The sequence below is a fragment of the Conger conger genome, chromosome 12 (genome assembly GCF_963514075.1).
Source record: "Conger conger chromosome 12, fConCon1.1, whole genome shotgun sequence".
Lineage (NCBI taxonomy): Eukaryota > Metazoa > Chordata > Actinopteri > Anguilliformes > Congridae > Conger > Conger conger.
The window spans coordinates 41,878,004-41,897,307 of record NC_083771.1 but is presented as its reverse complement, the minus strand read 5'-3'; the positions used below and the strand labels follow the sequence as shown (position 1 = coordinate 41,897,307).

Genomic DNA, 19,304 nt, shown 5'->3' with positions numbered 1-19,304 from the left:
TGCATGCCATTAAGCTAAATTACTCATTTTTGGAGATTGGATAATCATAATTAATGAATACACATATCTCCAATTAAAATGTATTTTGGTATCTTATCTGCCAATTAGAAAATAAAATGAAACAATTAAATAGATTGGTAAATCAAATAATATTTAATGTTCTGAATCAGCAGAAAAGTGTTCTTAAAAATAAGTGCTTTATTATTGCATGCAAAGTTAAACAGCATTTTAATATGACAGTACTGTCCAGCAAATTTTATGACTGCAACCAGATTATTCCTACTATTCCTACTTATAAATGGTTTTCAGTGAGTAATACATTTGAATTTTCACATGCTATTTTTCTTGTAATTTTTAGGTGCTGAGTCAATTTTGTATTTCTGTATTTTAATGTTTTGATGGCTCAGATAAAACGATAATTATTATACTGATTCTAAATATATTATGTTGCAAAATAGAAAACACCACCAATCTTGTATTACTGTACAATAAGGCTACCAATAACGAGTGCAACGTCGCAATGTTAGTTCAGACATGTCATTATATTCAATTTAATTTATGATATGAATATAAAACAAACAGATATAATAGATAAGTTATGTCCTCCCCTATACAAAACTTTTTGCAACATACAAAAATGTCCGGTTACAAAGTAACTCTGTTGAGTCGAGGAACATCTGGCAAGAATAGCTCTTCTTCTCTCAAAGTCATTAGGGCTATATTATTATATATTATATATTATATATCATATATCAGGCGGCACGGATGGTGCAGTGGGTAGCACTGCCGCCTCACAGCAAGGAGGTCCTGGGTTCGAATCCCCGTCGGCCAGGGCCTCTCTGTGTGGAGTTTGCATGTTCTCCCCGTGTCTGCGTGGGTTTCCTCCGGGTACTCCGGTTTCCTCCCACAATCCAAAAGACATGCACGTTAGGTTGATTGGAGAGTCTAAATTGCCCGTAGGTATGAGTGTGTGAGTGTGTGAGTGAATGGTGTGTGTGCCCTGAGATTGACTGGCGACCTGTCCAGGGTGTATTCCTGCCTTTCGCCCAATGTATGCTGGGATAGGCTCCAGCCCCCCGCGACCCTGATCAGGATAAGCGGGTTCAGATAATGGATGGATGGATGGATATCATATATCACAGAAACTAGAAAGCACTATTCCAAACAATGCTACCTGAGGTTTACCATCGTGTTTTGAGAACTTGGCTCTGATGTTTTTCATTTTGCCATCTAAACAGGATGCATTTATCAACTGTATGCATTACATCAAAGTGTGAAATGCATAATATGACATAGTTATATTACAACACAAAGTATTCAGCACCTAAAAATTATCAAAAAGTGCATGTTTCAAAGGTTACCCAAAAAATTCCATAACTTAATTCCATATGTGAGCACAGATACTGCTGCACTTGGAAGTGTTGTGATGAGGAGAGAATGAAAGTTGGGATCCCAACACATCCTCAAAAATGTTTTTTTTAATTTTTTTTATTTTATTTTTTTATTAATTTTTTTCAGATTTTTCCCTTTTTCTCCCAATTTGGTAGCCAATTGTACCTCGTCTGATTCAATTGGAGGTAGTCGTATTAGATGTACCGCCCGTACCTCGTCCCTCGGCGGCCCGAATGAGAGCGACACACCTTCTTCAAGCTGTCTCGTCTCGTGCCCGTTGCCGTGATTCCGAGGCGCCCGAGGTGCTTATTGTGCGGCGATCTAATAACCCTGCCAACTCCCTCCCTCTGAAGCAGCGAGCCAATTATTGCTGCCCCACGTGAGCCGGCCAAACTTGGCTTTTGGCAGGACCGAGAATCGAACCCCGGTCCCCGGTGTGCAACTGCAGCAAACCTCAAAAATGTTTTAGTATAGTTGGAACAGTACATATTCTCCAGCTTTAAAATCTCTCTAAATCCAGATCAGCGTGTCTCTGACCATGACTCCAAAACAGAGCAGTTTTTAGTGTTCTCTGAGAGCTTATCTACTAGTGCTCTGCACCAGTCTGCATTAATGGACCAGCATTGTCCGTATAGCCTCCCCTTTCAGGCTTCTAGCTCTTTGCTATCAATCTGCCGGACAACATGCCCTAAAATGGATAATGCTACTAATATTTGAGGAGGAAAATAACTTACTTTTGGATGAGAGAATGAGCTCTACAGAATGAACACCGTCAGTAAATCTTAACCATCTCTTCTGTGCTTCAATGTCTGCCACTAGGTTTTGTTGTTTCAACTCATTAGCTGAATATTGCTCTTATTGGATGAACCCAAATTGGATGTGTTCACATTGTAATCTGAGCCAAATCACATGAATAACCTGCTCTCACCATACATGAACAACAACAATGTTGTCACGCCAATGTCATATTGATCTGTGCCTTCAACGCTTCTCTGTTAACCCTGATTTACGTACACAACGTGTACATGAACACACCGGTTAGATACATCTACTGTCGTATCAAGCAACTGTTTCCAAATTAACAGTTAAACTCCATGTGTATAGCTCATTGCACCAGAGGGAGTGTATCTGATTATTATGTTCGTGTTCATTATATACATGTTCATATACTTCTGACAGCAGTCCAATCGGCCATTGAAGGTTTAACAGCCTGTTAAATAAGAGCACATTCATACAGTTGGCAGTCATGAGAGTGAAGGTTTGAACACACAGGATGGGTGTGGAGTAACCTAGTAAGGGCGTAAGAGAACCAGAGAGTCATGAGCAGGCAGCTCCTGCCAGTCATTACCCATAGGGCAGTGGTCATCACTCCTGGTCCTGGAGACCCCCAGATTTTTTGTTTTTGCCTTAGTAGCAGCAACCAATAAAGACCCATGAAACCGGATGAGGTGAGTTAAGTATGTAATCAACTGCTTTCATTGATCAATTAATTGCTGAATATCAACAAAAGCCAGCATCTGTCTTCTGCTTCAAAAAAACCGGCTCGTTCACAAGTTAACAAATGTGGAATGAAAGTGTTGAAATTTATAATCAATGCTTAAGGCCAAAAAATTCTATTTGCATTGAATATCATTTTGGTGATTACCAAGAACACAAAATATAATTATGAATCAAATATAGGAAAAATACTGACTGCATCTTAGGCTGACTCTCAAACCCTGTACATTATACATTACAGATTATACACTTTAAACAAGGAAAAATACAATACAGGAAGACTAACAGAACCCAATCAAACTGAAGGACTTTAGATGTGATTGTTCTGAAAAATTCAATATCCGCCATACATAAGCAACACATCATCATTGTGTTCCTCACTGTTTCCAGTGTCCGTGATTGGGTGCTGTCGGTGGGCTGAGATGCTGCTGGGAGTGCCAGGGCGATCGGTATTCTTCCCTGGCATGTGTGCATCCTCTGCTGGGTCTGTGACCTTGGCCGTGGCGTTTACATTGCATTACATTATTGGCATTTGGCAGACGCTCTTATCCAGAGCGACGTACAGTTGATTAGACTAAGCAGGAGACAATCCTCCCCTGGAGCAATGCAGGGTTAAGGGCCTTGCTCAAGGGCCCAACGGCTGTGCGAATCTTATTATGGCGACACCGGGGATTGAACCCCCCGACCTTGCGTGTCCCAGTCGTTTACCCTCACCGCTACGCTACAGGCCGCCCGGAGGTTTACCTGGCAGGGCCACTGCGCAGGCGGCTCAGTGAGCCGTGGGCAGCTGGCTGTGGTGCAGGCTGTACTCCTTGGCCTTCAGTCTCAGGCTGGCGATGCTGCTGGCCATGTTGACATCCTGTCCGGCCATCGGTGCGCTCGAGGGGTTGTAGGAGGGGGCCGGGCTGAGGAGGGAAAACACAGAAGCAGATTGCCTGGCATTCCCTCTACAAGCCCTGCGGAGAGAGTCACGTGTACAACCTGGACCTCGTTCAGTGGCCATCCTGGTCACGAACATTGAGCGCGCCGCCACCGAGGCATTCGCAGGCGAACAGCTCCTATCCTATCGCTGCTGTTCGCTCCGTCTCTCTCCGTGTCATTTCCCTCATGTAACCCCCTGTTTGTGCAGCGGTTGCTATAGGAACAACAGCAGGCTTACAGCCGCCCTAGTGGGAGGTCATTTCTTTAGAATGTCCCAGCACAATCGAAATGAAATCAGGTTGGTATTATCGGTGGCACAGGCCCTGCTCACAAATAGCCAGTTTAGCTCAAATGACACGCTGTTCCAGGGTATTATGTGCGACTGCACCCAATGCGTGCCTGATTAAACGGAATTTCAGATTTTCCTGGCATTACGACAAGTGAAAATGATCTAGAATCGCCCAAATAATTTTAAAAGAAGCATACGTAAAAAAAAAAAAACTATTTTCAAATTAACCAACAAGCCACGGCTTTTGTCCACATTTTAAGCAACGGGACACAGCAGGTTGATTTTCTTAACATGGAGTCAGAAGAGTATGTTATACGAGTATGCTTTGCGATTATACTCAGCAGCTCTTGTACGGTTGTGATTCTTGCGGGAGCTCGGAGACGAGCTGGTTCGGGGGAGTACCTGCAGGGTGTGGAGGCCCAGGACAGGTAGTCGGAGCTGAGAGGGGCGGGGCGTGGGGCCACTGGCAGCTCCACAGCGGCCTCCTGGCTGTAGGACTTCAGCAGGTTAGCAGAGCGACTCGCCAGCACTGCCCTCTCATTCCGACGGAATTTGGCTCTTCTGTTCTGGAACCATACCTGGGAAGCACCAACCCAATGAACATCTCCACGTTCGCAATCATTACCTTTACACAAAAAATCTACCAGGGAATCTACTATCTGCAGTGCAACTACATTCACCTTATTGCTGTATTGGATGTATAAAAATAAAAAAATTCAGCTTATTTACCATTGCCGACACATCAGCCTTTGTTCCAAAATCCTTTACAGAAGATGAGGAACAGAGGCTTTATAAGATTAGTTTGGCCATGCTCACACACATACACCTCTGCTCATGGCTTCCAGTACCACCTCTGCATACTGCGACTTCACTCACCTGAACCTGGGCCTCACTCAGACTGACCCACTCACTGCAACCTCACCCACCTGAACCTCACTCAGACTGACCCGCACACTGAACCTCACTCAGACTGACTCGCTCCCTGAACCTCATTCAAACTGACCCGCTCACTGAACCTCACTCAGACTGACCCGCACACTGAACCTCACTCACCTGAACCTCACTCAGACTGACCCGGTCACTGAACCTCACTCAGACTGACCCGCACACTGAACCTCACTCAGACTGACCCGCACACTGAACCTCACTCAGACTGACCCGCTCACTGAACCTCACTCAGACTGACCCGCTCACTGAACCTCACTCAGACTGACCCGCTCACTGCGACCTCACTCAGACTGACCCGCACATTGAACCTCACTCAGACTGACCCGCACACTGAACCTCGCTCAGACTGACCCGCTCACTGAACCTCACTCAGACTGACCCGCTCACTGAACCTCACTCAGACTGACCCGCACACTGAACCTCACTCAGACTGACCCGCTCACTGAACCTCGCTCAGACTGACCCGCTCACTGAACCTCACTCAGACTGACCCGCTCACTGCCACCTCACCCACCTGAACCTCACTCAGACTGACCCGCTCACTGCCACCTCACCCACCTGAACCTCACTCAGACTGACCCGCACACTGAACCTCACCCACCTGAACCTCACTCAGACTGACCCGCACACTGAACCTCGCTCAGACTGACCCGCTCACTGAACCTCACTCAGACTGACCCGCTCACTGAACCTCACTCAGACTGACCCGCTCACTGAACCTCACTCAGACTGACCCGCACACTGAACCTCACTCAGACTGACCCGCTCACTGAACCTCGCTCAGACTGACCCGCTCACTGAACCTCACTCAGACTGACCCGCTCACTGCCACCTCACCCACCTGAACCTCACTCAGACTGACCCGCTCACTGCCACCTCACCCACCTGAACCTCACTCAGACTGACCCGCACACTGAACCTCGCTCAGACTGACCCGCTCACTGCCACCTCACCCACCTGAACCTCACTCAGACTGACCCGCACACTGAACCTCGCTCAGACTGACCCGCACACTGAACCTCACTCAGACTGACCCGCTCACTGCCACCTCACCCACCTGAACCCGGGCCTCGCTCAGACTGACGCGGCGGGCCAGGTCCTCGCGCACGAAGGCGTCGGGGTAGTGCGTGCGCTCGAACACCCTGTCCAAGGCCTGCAGCTGGCTGCTGTTGAACGTGGTCCGACTGCGACGCTGCTTCTTCTTCCTCTTAACCGCTTTCTGTCCAGGCCTCCTGCTGTCAGCTGCGCAGAGAGACCCAGAGCGGAGGGAGGAGAGAGGGTCAAAAACCAGCACACACTGCGGCCCTCCAGCACTGGAGCTTGACACCCCTCTCTTGAGAATGCCTTCCTCTTGTTGCTGTCCAATTAGAGGCTTATTTCGCCTGCCTTAGGGCCTGCTGACTATCCCTGAAACCCAATTCCTTTATTATTGATGAGGCATTTGTTAATAATACTTTTAAGTCCTTCCTGCTTCCTTGTATTTTGTGGTTGGGAACTGGTTCTCAGGCTTCTTTCTGATCAGCTGAAGTTTGGTTCTCGGTGCTGCCACATCACCACTAAAAGGCAAACCTCTGGAAAATGCACGTGTCATACGCTTTGCCGTAATCTGTATCACACAGTCTGCATAGCGCACAATGGGGGGGGGGAGAGGACCATTGAATATTCCAGCTTTCATCAAAGCCCTTTTCACGCACGCAGGCCCAAGCTCCACGGTGATCCTGATTGTGAACTGCAGCATTCAGGGCTGCTCTGAATGACTTCACTCTCCTGGCCTCACGCCTAGGCCTCGCTGCTGAAATATGGCCATGAGCCTAATTGTCCTTGGCATGTATTCGAGAGCCTCGTGATGTGTGAGTTCTGGACCGGCCTCAGCTTGGAAAAACCCACATAAACACCTGAAGCTTTGTGTTGGGTAGGGAGAGGGGAGGAGAGGGGGTGGTATTGGGGAATACTACAGAAGGGGTACAGGCGACTTCAGGTGACCACATTTTACCATCCTCTCAGATCCATGGTGGCATAATTTGTGTATTGTTTAATACAATTAAACAATTTTCTGATCTACTGTCACACAATGTAATGTTTAATAGGGGTGACATTGGCGGTGAGAGTGCTTTGAATGGCAGCCAATCGGTGTTGGTGTGTGTGTGGGTGTGTGTGAATGCCAAGCATCAATTGTACTGCACTGTGGTTGAAGGGGCTATATACATTCAGACCATTTAATAATGATCGTGAGATATTACATTGTTACTGACAGACATGCAGAACATTCACTGCTTCAATGGAAAGACAAAGAAGGAGAAGTAAAATCATTAATCAAATCTGTTAGATGTATGAATAAAGGCAGTTGTAATGTTCATATAATCCAGCCTAAAGGGTTTCCTGTTCTACAGGAAGTGAGCTGTACAAGTTCTTCAGCATGCTGTACCAGAGCCCCAGAATCTATATGCCTTAGCCATTTCTAATGAAAACCAACTTTTCCGCAGATCACATTTCAGACATGGTCACCATATCACATTACATTACATTATTGACATTTGGCAGACGCTCTTATCCAGAGCGATGTACAGTTGATTGGACTAAGCAGGAGACAATCCTGCCCCCGTTAAGGGCCTTGCTCAAGGGCCCAACGGCTGTACGGATCTTATTGTGGCTACACTGGGATTAGAACCACCGACCTTGTGTGTCCCAGTCATGTACTTTAACCACTATGCTACAGGCCACCCATACCTACATTTTTCGTTGGGCTGATCAATAAAGTGATGATGACGATGACAAATTTTTGGTCGCACTGTAAAATCTGTTATTACAACTCCACACTCAAGGTCTTACACGATTTATAGTATACTGTTGATAAAACAATGTTTTATTCCCGCTCATAGAATCATTGTTTCAAGGTTAGCTGTCCAAGAAAATATATGGCTTTATAGAATTGTTTTGCCTGAATTCAGTCGCATTACAATAAGAAGTTCATGAAAACAGGTAAATAGACTGAACCTTTAACAAACATTCATATCTAGAAATTTCTTTAGTAAGAAACTTCCTGATTTGCTGCTCTCTGTACACTTGGTTGGTCCAGCTTCATCACTGCAGAGCTCGGTCTCTGCTACCTACTGAACTACAATGAGACAAAATTTAAAAACCTTTAACAACATATCCACTCCCTCCCAAGGAACTTACCGTAATGAAGACAGGAATGAGTAATTAAATTGTTTTGAATAAAGGAAATCATGACCGTGTGGGTACAGAGAGCCAGTTTGGCTCGTTTGCCGTAGATGCAAGTCTCTGTAAACAGCGAGCGTTTTTCCACAAGAGAGAGGAGTGGGGACAAGCCTTCCACCTCTCCTCTCCTCTCCCGAGCCCCAGCCTTGTCCCAAGAACTTCCAATTAGAGGGGGGAGAACCCTCCTAAATCCTCATTTTAATGCCATTGGCAAACAGTCAGCAGAACCGTCATACCCCTGGAACCAGAGTCACTGTTGCGCACATGCTATAGTTATTGCTCTGTCATTGCTGCTCTTGAGCCCCAGATGGATAGTTAAATAAATATCCATTAAAATAGTTTTTTTTATAGTTTAATTGTAGTATGTGGGTTTACTGCAGTGCCTTGGAGTTGCATGGAAGTTCTCCAGGTCAGCTACATGATTTCCATAGTACTGGCAGCCAGCAAAACCAAGCGCCCCCAACCCCAGCGACAGGAGTTGCTAAGTTTCCTTAATCACCACCCTGGTGTGCTGTAGCATACGGTGCATTGTATACCCATCTCAAGTATGGTGCCAGTGATGTGTTCATTGACCGTCTTTATCTGCACCCAAAGTTAATGAACATTTGGTGCAGATTAACCAACTTTCCTTTTGAGAAGCAGTGGGTCTGCATCGCACAGTAACAGAAATGAGCCATAGGCTATGTGCCCACTCATTTGTTCAAGAAAGTAGTCTTATGATGTGTTACACTACAGAAATAAACATTGAGATCTTTAACCGCCAAAAAACTATTCCGAAGTTTTGTACAGAAGTAGGACTTGTTTGCCTTACATTAAATGTTTGTAAGAGTGAACCTAACTTTGAGCACAGACATCTGTCTGAAAACTGACTGGATTCCCATGTGTATAGATGCTCATTTGAGTCTAATTTTGCAATCCCAATAAAATGATAGATGTCTTGTTTGTTGATATAGTTAGTATTTACAAATCAGATTATGAAATGATCTACAGTATATGCAGTACGTATATGTAAATGAGAGCATGTCCAATGCCCATGACTGACTATAGATTTTTTTATTTGGAATGATAATTATGAATGCTATGATACAAAATTCAATGCCATGTTTCTTACAAGGGTGAACGGAACATTATAAAGCTATCACTATTACAAACAAATGTGTATAAAAGTTAAATTGGGTATCTATGGCACAGTCACACAACTAAAACTTCAAGTAGTTAAAAACATGAACAGAAATTTCTAAACCAATGAATAAAAAGCATGTAGCATAGATTGTACAGCAGTATATGAACAGAAATATGTTTAATTTGATGTCAAACATGATTGGAGTCCAGTGGGAAAATAGGCTTTTTGAGCAAATAAAGGTATCACTAGGGGGCGACTTCATATCAGTTGGTGAAATGGCTAGGTCGAATGCTGGCCCCTTGATTACATTATCATCAGAAAAGAACTCTCGGAAGAAACAACACAAAAGGTAGTTGGTCTTCATAAATGACAACTGTTTTTACAATTAAATAAAAACCAAAGATATCCTTTATTAGGTCGTAGATAGGGCATTTAGAACCAGCAGGAACAGCGGTACTGTAAACCTGTCTGATGAAGGTTGTAAGGGCATCTTGCCCCAACCGTAGAAAAGCAGATGGTTTTAGAAGCCAAGAGAAGCTCAAGGTCACAGTTGGAAATAATCAAAACCTGGTTGCATCATCGGGACAGAAAGACAACATCTCCATGCCAATACTCTTTTCACAAGAAAAAACCTAGGACTTTGCCGACCACTGTCAGAACAGCAGAATCCCTCCTCATATTTTGATGAACACTGAAAACACACCTTTTCAGACTGTACCTTAATCCTCCCTCCAGATTTGCATATGTACAAGTTCTTTGATTGTTGGCCTGCATTGAAAAAATAAATGTTTGTTCTTGTTTGAAGCAATAGGCCAACTGAAAAGCCTACAAAAAGCGTACAGATATAGAAAGCTAACCAATAATCTTACAATTAATGAACAATATTTACATTTAAAATGCATGAGTGTATGGCGCTTGTCTTGTATATTCTGTATATTCAGCCCTAAAATCGTTTTTTCGCGAATACAACTTGCCCTGGTACGAATTGTCTCATTGCAGACGGGTTTCCTCGCGCGTGAGAGCTCCGGGCCAACTGACTGAAGCACTGACAGGACGGCGCCTTCGCACATCTGGTTCAGTGTCAGAGGCTGGCGCCTTCTTGGCCGCAGCTTTCTCTGCGCGAGTCCTTGTGCGCGCAGCGGTAAGGGGGGGCTGTCCCGCAGACTGGAGTCGCGTTTTATGCCTCGTGGGAAGCACAAGGGCGATTATACTTCAATAACCTATTGAATGTGCCATTTACCAGTGCACGGAGAAAGATCAACTGTATGAGTGTAATATCCAGGTATTCAAGAGTGATAACTCAAATTAAAGGTGCTTTATTCCGTAACTACGCTACTAGTCTCTGATTGATTCATTTATTCATTTAGCGATCTCTAAATTACACATATCACATTATGTGACATTCAATCTTAAATCGTCCAATGAATAACAGATAGGCTACGTAATGTCTTTAATTCAAACTTGCAGACAAAATAAAATGCCGTCTTTTAGCGGAAACCTAGATAATTCAATTACAAACATTAACCTACAATCTAACTGTGGACCTCTGTAAATATTGACAAGGCTAGTCCACATCTTAAAACGGCTTGGCACACGGTTTTTTACGAGTTTCTGCTAAAAATGCTATGTAGTCTATATTACCATACTCAACTAAAATGTCCCGTACGAAGTTACATAAAGTTGGGCAAAAGGGAGAAGCCCAATCTATTGCCATTAACTCAACGTACAAATCTGTTGGCATGCTGTTAAAATTGTCCAAATCAACTGGTCTGGTGAAAGATGGGTCACATATTTCCCTCTTCACAATCTACACAATCAAAATGTCATGTAAATAAATAAATGTGATCAGTGGAAGCGGTGTTGTTCCAATAGTGTAGGCCTACTGACAAGTTTTCTGGTCCAATTACAATGAACAAAAAAACACCAAAGAGCTCAAGTATAGGATCGCCATAATTGTAATCTTTTTCTTCTACATGCCAGGTTGTTAGCTACATAGTTAAATGCTACATTTATAACGTGTTAGTACATCCTGTAAAATTCAAGAAATCATAATCACTATTAGCCTACCTTTGTTGGAAGAAACAAACAAACAAACAAACAAATAAATAAATAAATACATGTATAACTAAAATACGCTGCGCTCTTACAATATACTAAAATAAGCAACGTGCGTCCATAAGTGGTAATGTAGCCTAAATCAAACCTTTATCTGGTAGGCTATCCAATTTCCATCAAACACATTAGACTACTCGGAAGACTTTTGGGAAATGGAAAAGCAAATACTCTACATATGGCATATGTCTAAATATAACACCCACCGAGCCACTTTAGACAAATTACGCAGCATTTGGCAGGATGAAGAGTTCACTGACGTTTATGGTAACCTCGCGTAAAGGCAATATTCAATAAACGCGGTCAATAAGGCTATACACACAAAGCCTTAAATATTGGCCTACTGTAGGCCTACATAAAACAGCATAGACACACAATTACGCATTTGGTTATTAAAACCATGATATAACTATTGGCTTCACTGTGTCCACTGCCTACTTGTATTTCACAGATTAAGGATAGGATGTACATTATATATATTATATATATATATACTTTTTTTTTTTCGTAAATCTTAATGTGCAGTCTGCAATGCTGTCTGATTCAGCTGCTTTGAAAAGCTCATAATTACACTCATAATTTTTTACCACAGTGGTTGCCGATGTGAAGCTGCGCTTTTTTTTTTCCTTGAGGAAAAAATTCTTACACACAGGGAAACTCAGAGCCTGTTTCCAATTGTCGTTTGTTGGTGGTGATTGGTCTTGTCACAAACTCGTAACTCACCCCAGTTTCTGAGAGGCCGAGCAGTTTCTTTTAAAATGCAATGGAATTAAACAGGGACGCTTTTCTCTCAGCAGAACAGGTTGGCTGCAGACTCTTCTGTAACAAAATGAGAAAGATTCGCCCCGTACTTTTTTTACATTTTTGTCATTTGGCAGACGCTTTTAATCCAAAGCGATTTACAAGTGCATAGGTTCTACCATAAGTCAAAGCTCTACCATAAGTCAAAGCATAAGTTTTAACAGTAGGGCCATGACGTAACAAACAGCCACTTACTGTACCCTATTAATCTGTGGATAATTAATCAGCCAGTATGTAACTCAAAGTAGGCCTAGCCTATAAATGAACAGAACAACAATTATATTACGTTATTCGTAACGTCTTCTGTGGTAAAAACACTCTTGTTGCAGGATTAACTTAAACACAATACATTAATTTCACCCTTCATACAAGTAATTTCCTGGCTAACTATCAATCAAATTGTATTCCTTAATGAAATGACACTGGAAGTTATTTTTTTGAAAAGCACGAGATGCGTGTCTTTGCCCCAAGGGGAAAAAAATGTCCCTTGAAAAACAGTCCCTTGTTAATTTATGTAACCAGATGAAAACTGGTGCAATTAGTTCACAGTGATTGTCACAGAAGAAGGAAGGAAAATTGAAGGGGATCAAATTTGGGATAATTCTCTAGAAACTTTAAAATACATTTTTGTCTAAATCGTTAGCTACACCAATATTTTAAAATGAAATAAATATGACTTTGCATTTCACAATGAAAGAACAATACATATAAATAAACAGACAAAAACTAACTCTTTGCAGTAACTTACTACAGGTATTTCTGAATTATTTACCAAGCCCTCAAAAAACAAATAACTCATTATGTTTAAGTTAGGTAGATACATTTTATAGTACTTGAAGCTCTGAAAAACATGTGCAAAGATAGGCTACATTTAAAATGATTTTATCCTATTCGGACAGCATATCAAGTGATCTACACTTTATTTTCCCTGCCCTTGCTGGGTCAGTTCATTGTTGGTATGACCCAGAGACCAAGAGTCTCATCTTCCACTAAAATGTCTTTTATCACTGCTCATGAATGACCTTGGGATCAGTCAGTCTAAGCCATGAACCTCTCTCCAGAGTTATTTGGGAATAACCAAGGAGTTGCTTTGTTTAACAGCAGGAATCGTTCACCCTGCGATTTGAAGGCAAGACAGCTCTACAGTTAACTGTTTTGTTGTCAATTAAATATGGTTTCGCAGAACAAATAATTGTTTTAAAGGGAATCGAGTGCTTTCTCCCCACTTTTGCAGTATGTGTAAAAGCATTAGAAAAATTTCAGTTGAAGGAGGTATACACTGTAATGTCCTATATGATCTGAAATGAATGATCTGTATGATATTTCACATAAATGTGTGGAATTGTCATTCACTTAATTCTGATTAAATGGCCTCTTGTGGCTTCACTTATCAGACGGTAAATGGTAAATGCGCCTTTATCCAAAGTACTGTACAATTGATGCTTCTAATTTACCCGTTCACACACACACTCACACACCAATGGAGACTGTCTGCCATGCAGAACCAGTAACCCTCTGACTGCCAGATGACTGCTCTTACCGCCTGAGCCAATGTCGCCCCATAAGAATGTAGCTGGACCTGGTCTGCATATGGGGAGACCTTTTTGCTTTTGAATGTGGTAATATTGCACAGAGACTCTCCTCCCTCTACACCACAACAAAACCCTTTGTCTCCATTGAGATAGAGACACTGTGTTATGTTAGATGCTTCTTCCTTTGCCAATCTTAAATCTCAGCTAGAAACTCATCTGTGGCTTTTATATAATTATGGTTGTTTATATAATCTTTTTTTTTTTTTTAATGAATCTTTTTTTTTTTTTTTACTGTGGAGCATTTTGAGCTGCTTGATTCAATGTATGAAAGGTGCCCAACAAATAAAGTTATTATTATTATTATTATTATTATTATTATTATTATTATTATTATTATTATAGATGTTGAGGTCCTGGTTGCTTGTAGAACCGTTCATCTCCGGGGTCTTGACAACAAGATGGGCTTCTCAGGCTATCTTCTAGGCTAACTGGTCAAATCCTTGCTTCACCACTGCTGGTGATAGCCTGTTCATAAGCATGGTGATATGAGCAACACTTGCTAATGTCATATATAATATTAGTATATTATCATATGGCGGTTATGCATCACCCAGCTAGGTGCCAATTGTGGCATGGTTTCTTAGTCTCCAAAGGGCTTTGAGAGCTGAATTCTTTTTTTGTGAAGAATGGCTTTCCTCTGGTCACAAAACAAGACATATTAAATGCATGATTCTGTGAGGACATTTTCATTTTAGGTCCTGGGTTTAACATAATGGCACGTAATGTTAACACACTAGACAACTATCGATAGCTTCCCAGCTAAAATGCAATAATAATGTATGGTTATGTATGACTCAGTCAATATAGTTTTCCCTCCAAGGTCCTCAAAAGGCACTTCTTCACCTGCACTAAAGCACGCATTCATGAAAGCAACAGATGCAGCATGTTTGTTGCAAAAGTGATGCAGAAAGGTCTGTAGAAATTTTGTGACAAATGAATAATGGTATTCCAACCTTTTTACATGATCAAGTCAGTATCAATGCACCCTTAAATAACAGTAATATTCTAGACAATCTATGCCTTATTAAGTTCATATTTAATGGCCCTTTATTTTTCCCACTTTATTATTAACGCCTTACATTATTATATAATTCAACCAGTAATTTGTAACCAAATAAGTATTCTTGAAAGGAACAGTGCAACATTGAGATTTATGAAAGGCCTTATTTTCTAAACTGTGTGGCTGATATATAGTTCATTGAATATTATCTGGACATTATTCAATATGTCCTACTTATGTTTTGATCAGATGGATGCTGGCAGCTGCTAGTAGTAAATTGGTGAACTGCCAACACAGTTGTCATCCCATAGTTGAAACACCATGCATGCAATTTCAAATGTAAAGAACATTGCAGCCCAAATACGTTTCAGTGAATCCACATTCAGTTTGGACAAAGTATTTCCTGTTCTGTCATTACAGGCTGCTAGGTCTACCAAAAACAAATAAAAACCTTGACTAAATAAATGAAGCGCTCGGGCACTCCAAGACTGGATGATTGATTGCAACTCTCTTGAAAACTACTGCATTGGATGGGAATGGTGAGAGAGTGAGAGATAGAGAGAAAGAGTTGTGTTATCATTATGTGACCACAACGATTGCAGTGATCATTACTGATGAGGTATCGTGGAGATTCAAGCCGAAGGGTTATCATGCAGATAAGAATGGCAGGACAAAAGGGAAATCAACGTGCTTAGCATTGGGGTTTAATCTGTAGTGAATCTTTAGGGGAAAATCAGTGCATAATACCACATGTTCCGCTGAATATGTTGTCTCAGAGTAAAACGGCATGTTTAATCAGCACTTTGTCCAGAATTTTAATGTTATGTTGTGAAAGTATTTACAACCTGCATAATAAATAGCAGGAAAACAAGTTCCACTGTTCTCTAACTGAAGCAGAATATATTACTATTTGTATATCAGTGTTTTCATTTAACAATGCAATGGCAGTAATGTTAAGATGAATCTTCATCGCCATTATCATGCAGTCTCATTTCCAATTCTTCGAGGGTCAAAAGAAACTTATTTCCCAATTTTGAAATGTAAATACTGCCAATACCCTCCAATATGACATCCGGACAACTGGATTGACAGTTTGTACTTAATTGTCAAGTTCAAGTAATACATATTTAAATGCACAGAAGCACCTGGATATTGTGCAAACTATTGGGCCCAATAACACCAAAAATGGACTTAAACCCATTTTCTGCTTTAAATGATGCCCTTTTAAGAATCAGGTTTTTGTTCAAAAGTTCATGCATAATGAAAAGGAATATTCACTCAGTGAGCATTTTATTAGGCATTTATTCGATTTTTTTTTTTTTTCACTTATTAAGTCTTCTGCTGCTGTAGCCTATCCACTTACACACTTACACATTGTGTGTTCAGAGATGCTCTTCTGCATACCACCGTTGTAATGTGTGGTTGTTTGCGTTACTGTCACCTTCCCGTCAGCTTCGACCAGTCTGGCCCTTCACTACTGACCTCTCACTGGTGTGCGGGCCTATCTAATAAAGTGATCGTTTACTGTATAACAACGCTGTAAATTGATCTATCCGCCATACAGGGTATTGTACATAGTAATACGGCTATCCAAGATCGACAGCTTCATTTAAAATATAAGCTCGACAATATTCATATTTTTGTTGATACCTACATTATACAATATCATCGTGGCTCATCATAGCCTCTGCCATTACAGTCACTGTGCTTAAAAGCTCTTTGTTTTAACAGACATTCGGGCCTTCGCGCTTTAGCGGCTGCGGCCTTCGCTTTAAGGGATTTAATAGTTTTGATCACTGCGTTGGTTCTAATGAACCTCATACCAGTTGCACTGAAATTCATGACATGTTGTTATTATAGTGGATATAGGGGATAGTTTCATTTTTTTCCAACGTCCACGCGTTTAGGCTTATAATCCAAAACCTCATCACACGTATCATAATGATACAAAAATATTATGTAGAACCATGGGCAGAATATTAAAAGTATGGTAAGATAAAGTGATAACCGCAATGGCCTACCTTTAAGATAAAATAACTTGCTTGTTAATTACTTATGATTATTAAATGAATTATTATCATTATTATTATTATTGTTAATCTTATCATTATGTCATAATATTAACAATGATAATAATAATAAGAAGAATAATAATAATGATAGCAATAAATAACAGCATGATGATGGCGATTCCTCCTCCTCCTCTTCTTCTTCTTCTTCTTCTTCTTCTTCTTCTTATTATTATTATTATCATTATTATCATTATTATCATCACCATCATAATTAATAATAACAATTATAATCACATGTAGGTCTACTAGCAAATATTAACGAAAATGGAAAGGTTTTACAAAGCACGCGCGGAATGCATTTGAACACTCACAATAGGTGAATGATATTAACAGGGAGGGTACCAAGTACCAATAGCATCTTTTCTTTAAACTAGCATTACGGTTCTTGCTTGTTGCAATGAGATACAATGTTAAAAAGTTGCCATGCACTTCAGATTTTATAGAGGGCAGCCGCAGGTTCAAATACAGCCATGTGAGAAATTTGGATAAATACGCGGCACACGTGTGCTACACAACACTCGGTAGGCTGCATATTTTGTAGGCTACTACCCTATATTGTAGGCTACCCTGCAATAGGTAATAGAAACAAATGCCACCTACTGTCCTGCAAGGCTGCCTCGCTTCCGCTACTTGCGTTAGATTGTTCCCGGGGTCCTTTCCCGACGTTCTTCATCACCGCAGCCGCCGGCTCCTTCGTGCAGTTCATGAGCGACGCTTCTTCCAGGTCCAGGAGATGGCTCACGCTGAAGTTTTTCCTGTTTTGGCTGCCGTCAACAGTGTCCATCCTGCTCAGGGGGCTAGGAGTAAATTGTTTTTCCAGCAGATATCCCGTGTCCATCCCTGAAGAACGCTCCAATTCTCGAAAATATTTGACACAGTTTATTTAAACTGTTCTCCACTACTTCACGGCTGATGGACTGATATGTCAGGACCACTCAGAGGAAGTAAACGGTATCCATTTTTCCTTCAAAATTCGAATGACGTCTCGTTTAAAAATAAAAAGTACTTCCACACCCCCACAAGCTGTACATTTTCCTATTCCCCTACATGGTACCGAAGAGTTAAGTTTTCATCCCCATGCGCTCGTCTTTCCAGAGCCTTTGTCAACAAATGAAATAAACCTTGGTTGTATGACTCACTCGTCTTACTCGATCACGCTCGTGTAATTTTGTAAGGGTCTGACCCACGCTGACACCGGGACCTGATAGCCTACCCTCTGCAAGGTTAAAAAAGTTTCTCCCTGAAAATACTCGCCTGGAGTCCAAGATCTCTACCATTAAATCAGCGCGGTGTCCCTGGAGGCCCTCAAAGCTTGCCCTAATGAGATAATTATGTCCTCATCCAAATGCTCAAAACTTCATCAACCCGCCCCCCCAGGAATTAATCGCTTTAATTAAACCCAGTGGCTTGGAGTTTCAAAAACTAATTGAATTCTGAAATGTGTTGACCAACTGAAAATAACTTGATACCCTATTTAATCGGACATTATTCATATTTAAAGTCGAAAACCATTCTAATTCAATGTAGAAAATAAAAAGGTCCAATCAAATCAGCTTTTCATTTTGGCTCACTGATTTGCAGTGGATAGAAGTTGATTTTCTACTTTTGTTTTCTATTTGAACATAAGTACAGGATTCCCTAGGCTATAAACGTGATTTACAAGCAAATAAAATAAACATCCTCAATTATATAATCCGAGCCAGATGGCGATTTAAGCGTTTTCGTTGGTAACTCTCGTTTCTCAAAGGTTAAGCATTCTTTCACACTCCCGTTAAAAGTCAGCCGATGTTATCATTTAACCAGTTTCCACTTTCCATGAAAGCATCTTATAACAGCCTAGCCGCAGTAGGCCTACTCTCCACAAAAGAAATAAGCATACCCTTCCCCCTCTTTACCATGTCATGAATGAAGGAATAGAGGGCTGACTCTGGAGATGCATGTTTTTAATTATTTGTTTAGTTGTACAGTTATGCAACAGCAAACTACTTTAATGGGTCTATATTAATAATGACACCGTACGTGTTTGCAGTATTGTAAGTTTTATGCGCCTTTATGCACCTACATGTATACAGTGCCCTCCAAAAGTATGGGAACTGTAACGTTAGAGTGGAATTTCTTTTTCCTCTTAAGACATTTCGATTTCAGATCAAACAATGACGATCTATGTGACAAAATAATAGATAACAGATAATCAGCTTTTATGCCATGGCATTTACACATATGTTATATTTCTTTACCACAAATAGTTGTTTTTCATCTGTGCAGAAATAAGTTAAAGGATGACTGACACGTGTTTTGTTTTGCATGGAGCAATGAGTGTCTCGTCTTTGTTTTAACC

The 19,304-nt window shown here is 41.4% G+C and overlaps 1 protein-coding gene across 1 annotated transcript; it reads right to left on the bottom strand.

The window, feature by feature from the left end:
• Nucleotides 1-3,658: 3,658 nt before the first annotated feature.
• LOC133105557 (paired mesoderm homeobox protein 2-like) lies at nucleotides 3,659-17,804 on the bottom strand. The gene is made up of 4 exons (XM_061215732.1): nucleotides 17,567-17,804; nucleotides 6,105-6,289; nucleotides 4,502-4,677; nucleotides 3,659-3,794 (listed from the first exon to the last, which is right to left on the bottom strand). Exons 1-4 carry the CDS (start codon nucleotides 17,802-17,804, stop codon nucleotides 3,659-3,661), a joined length of 735 nt encoding a protein of 244 aa, XP_061071716.1.
• Between the last annotated feature and the right edge of the window lie 1,500 nt (nucleotides 17,805-19,304).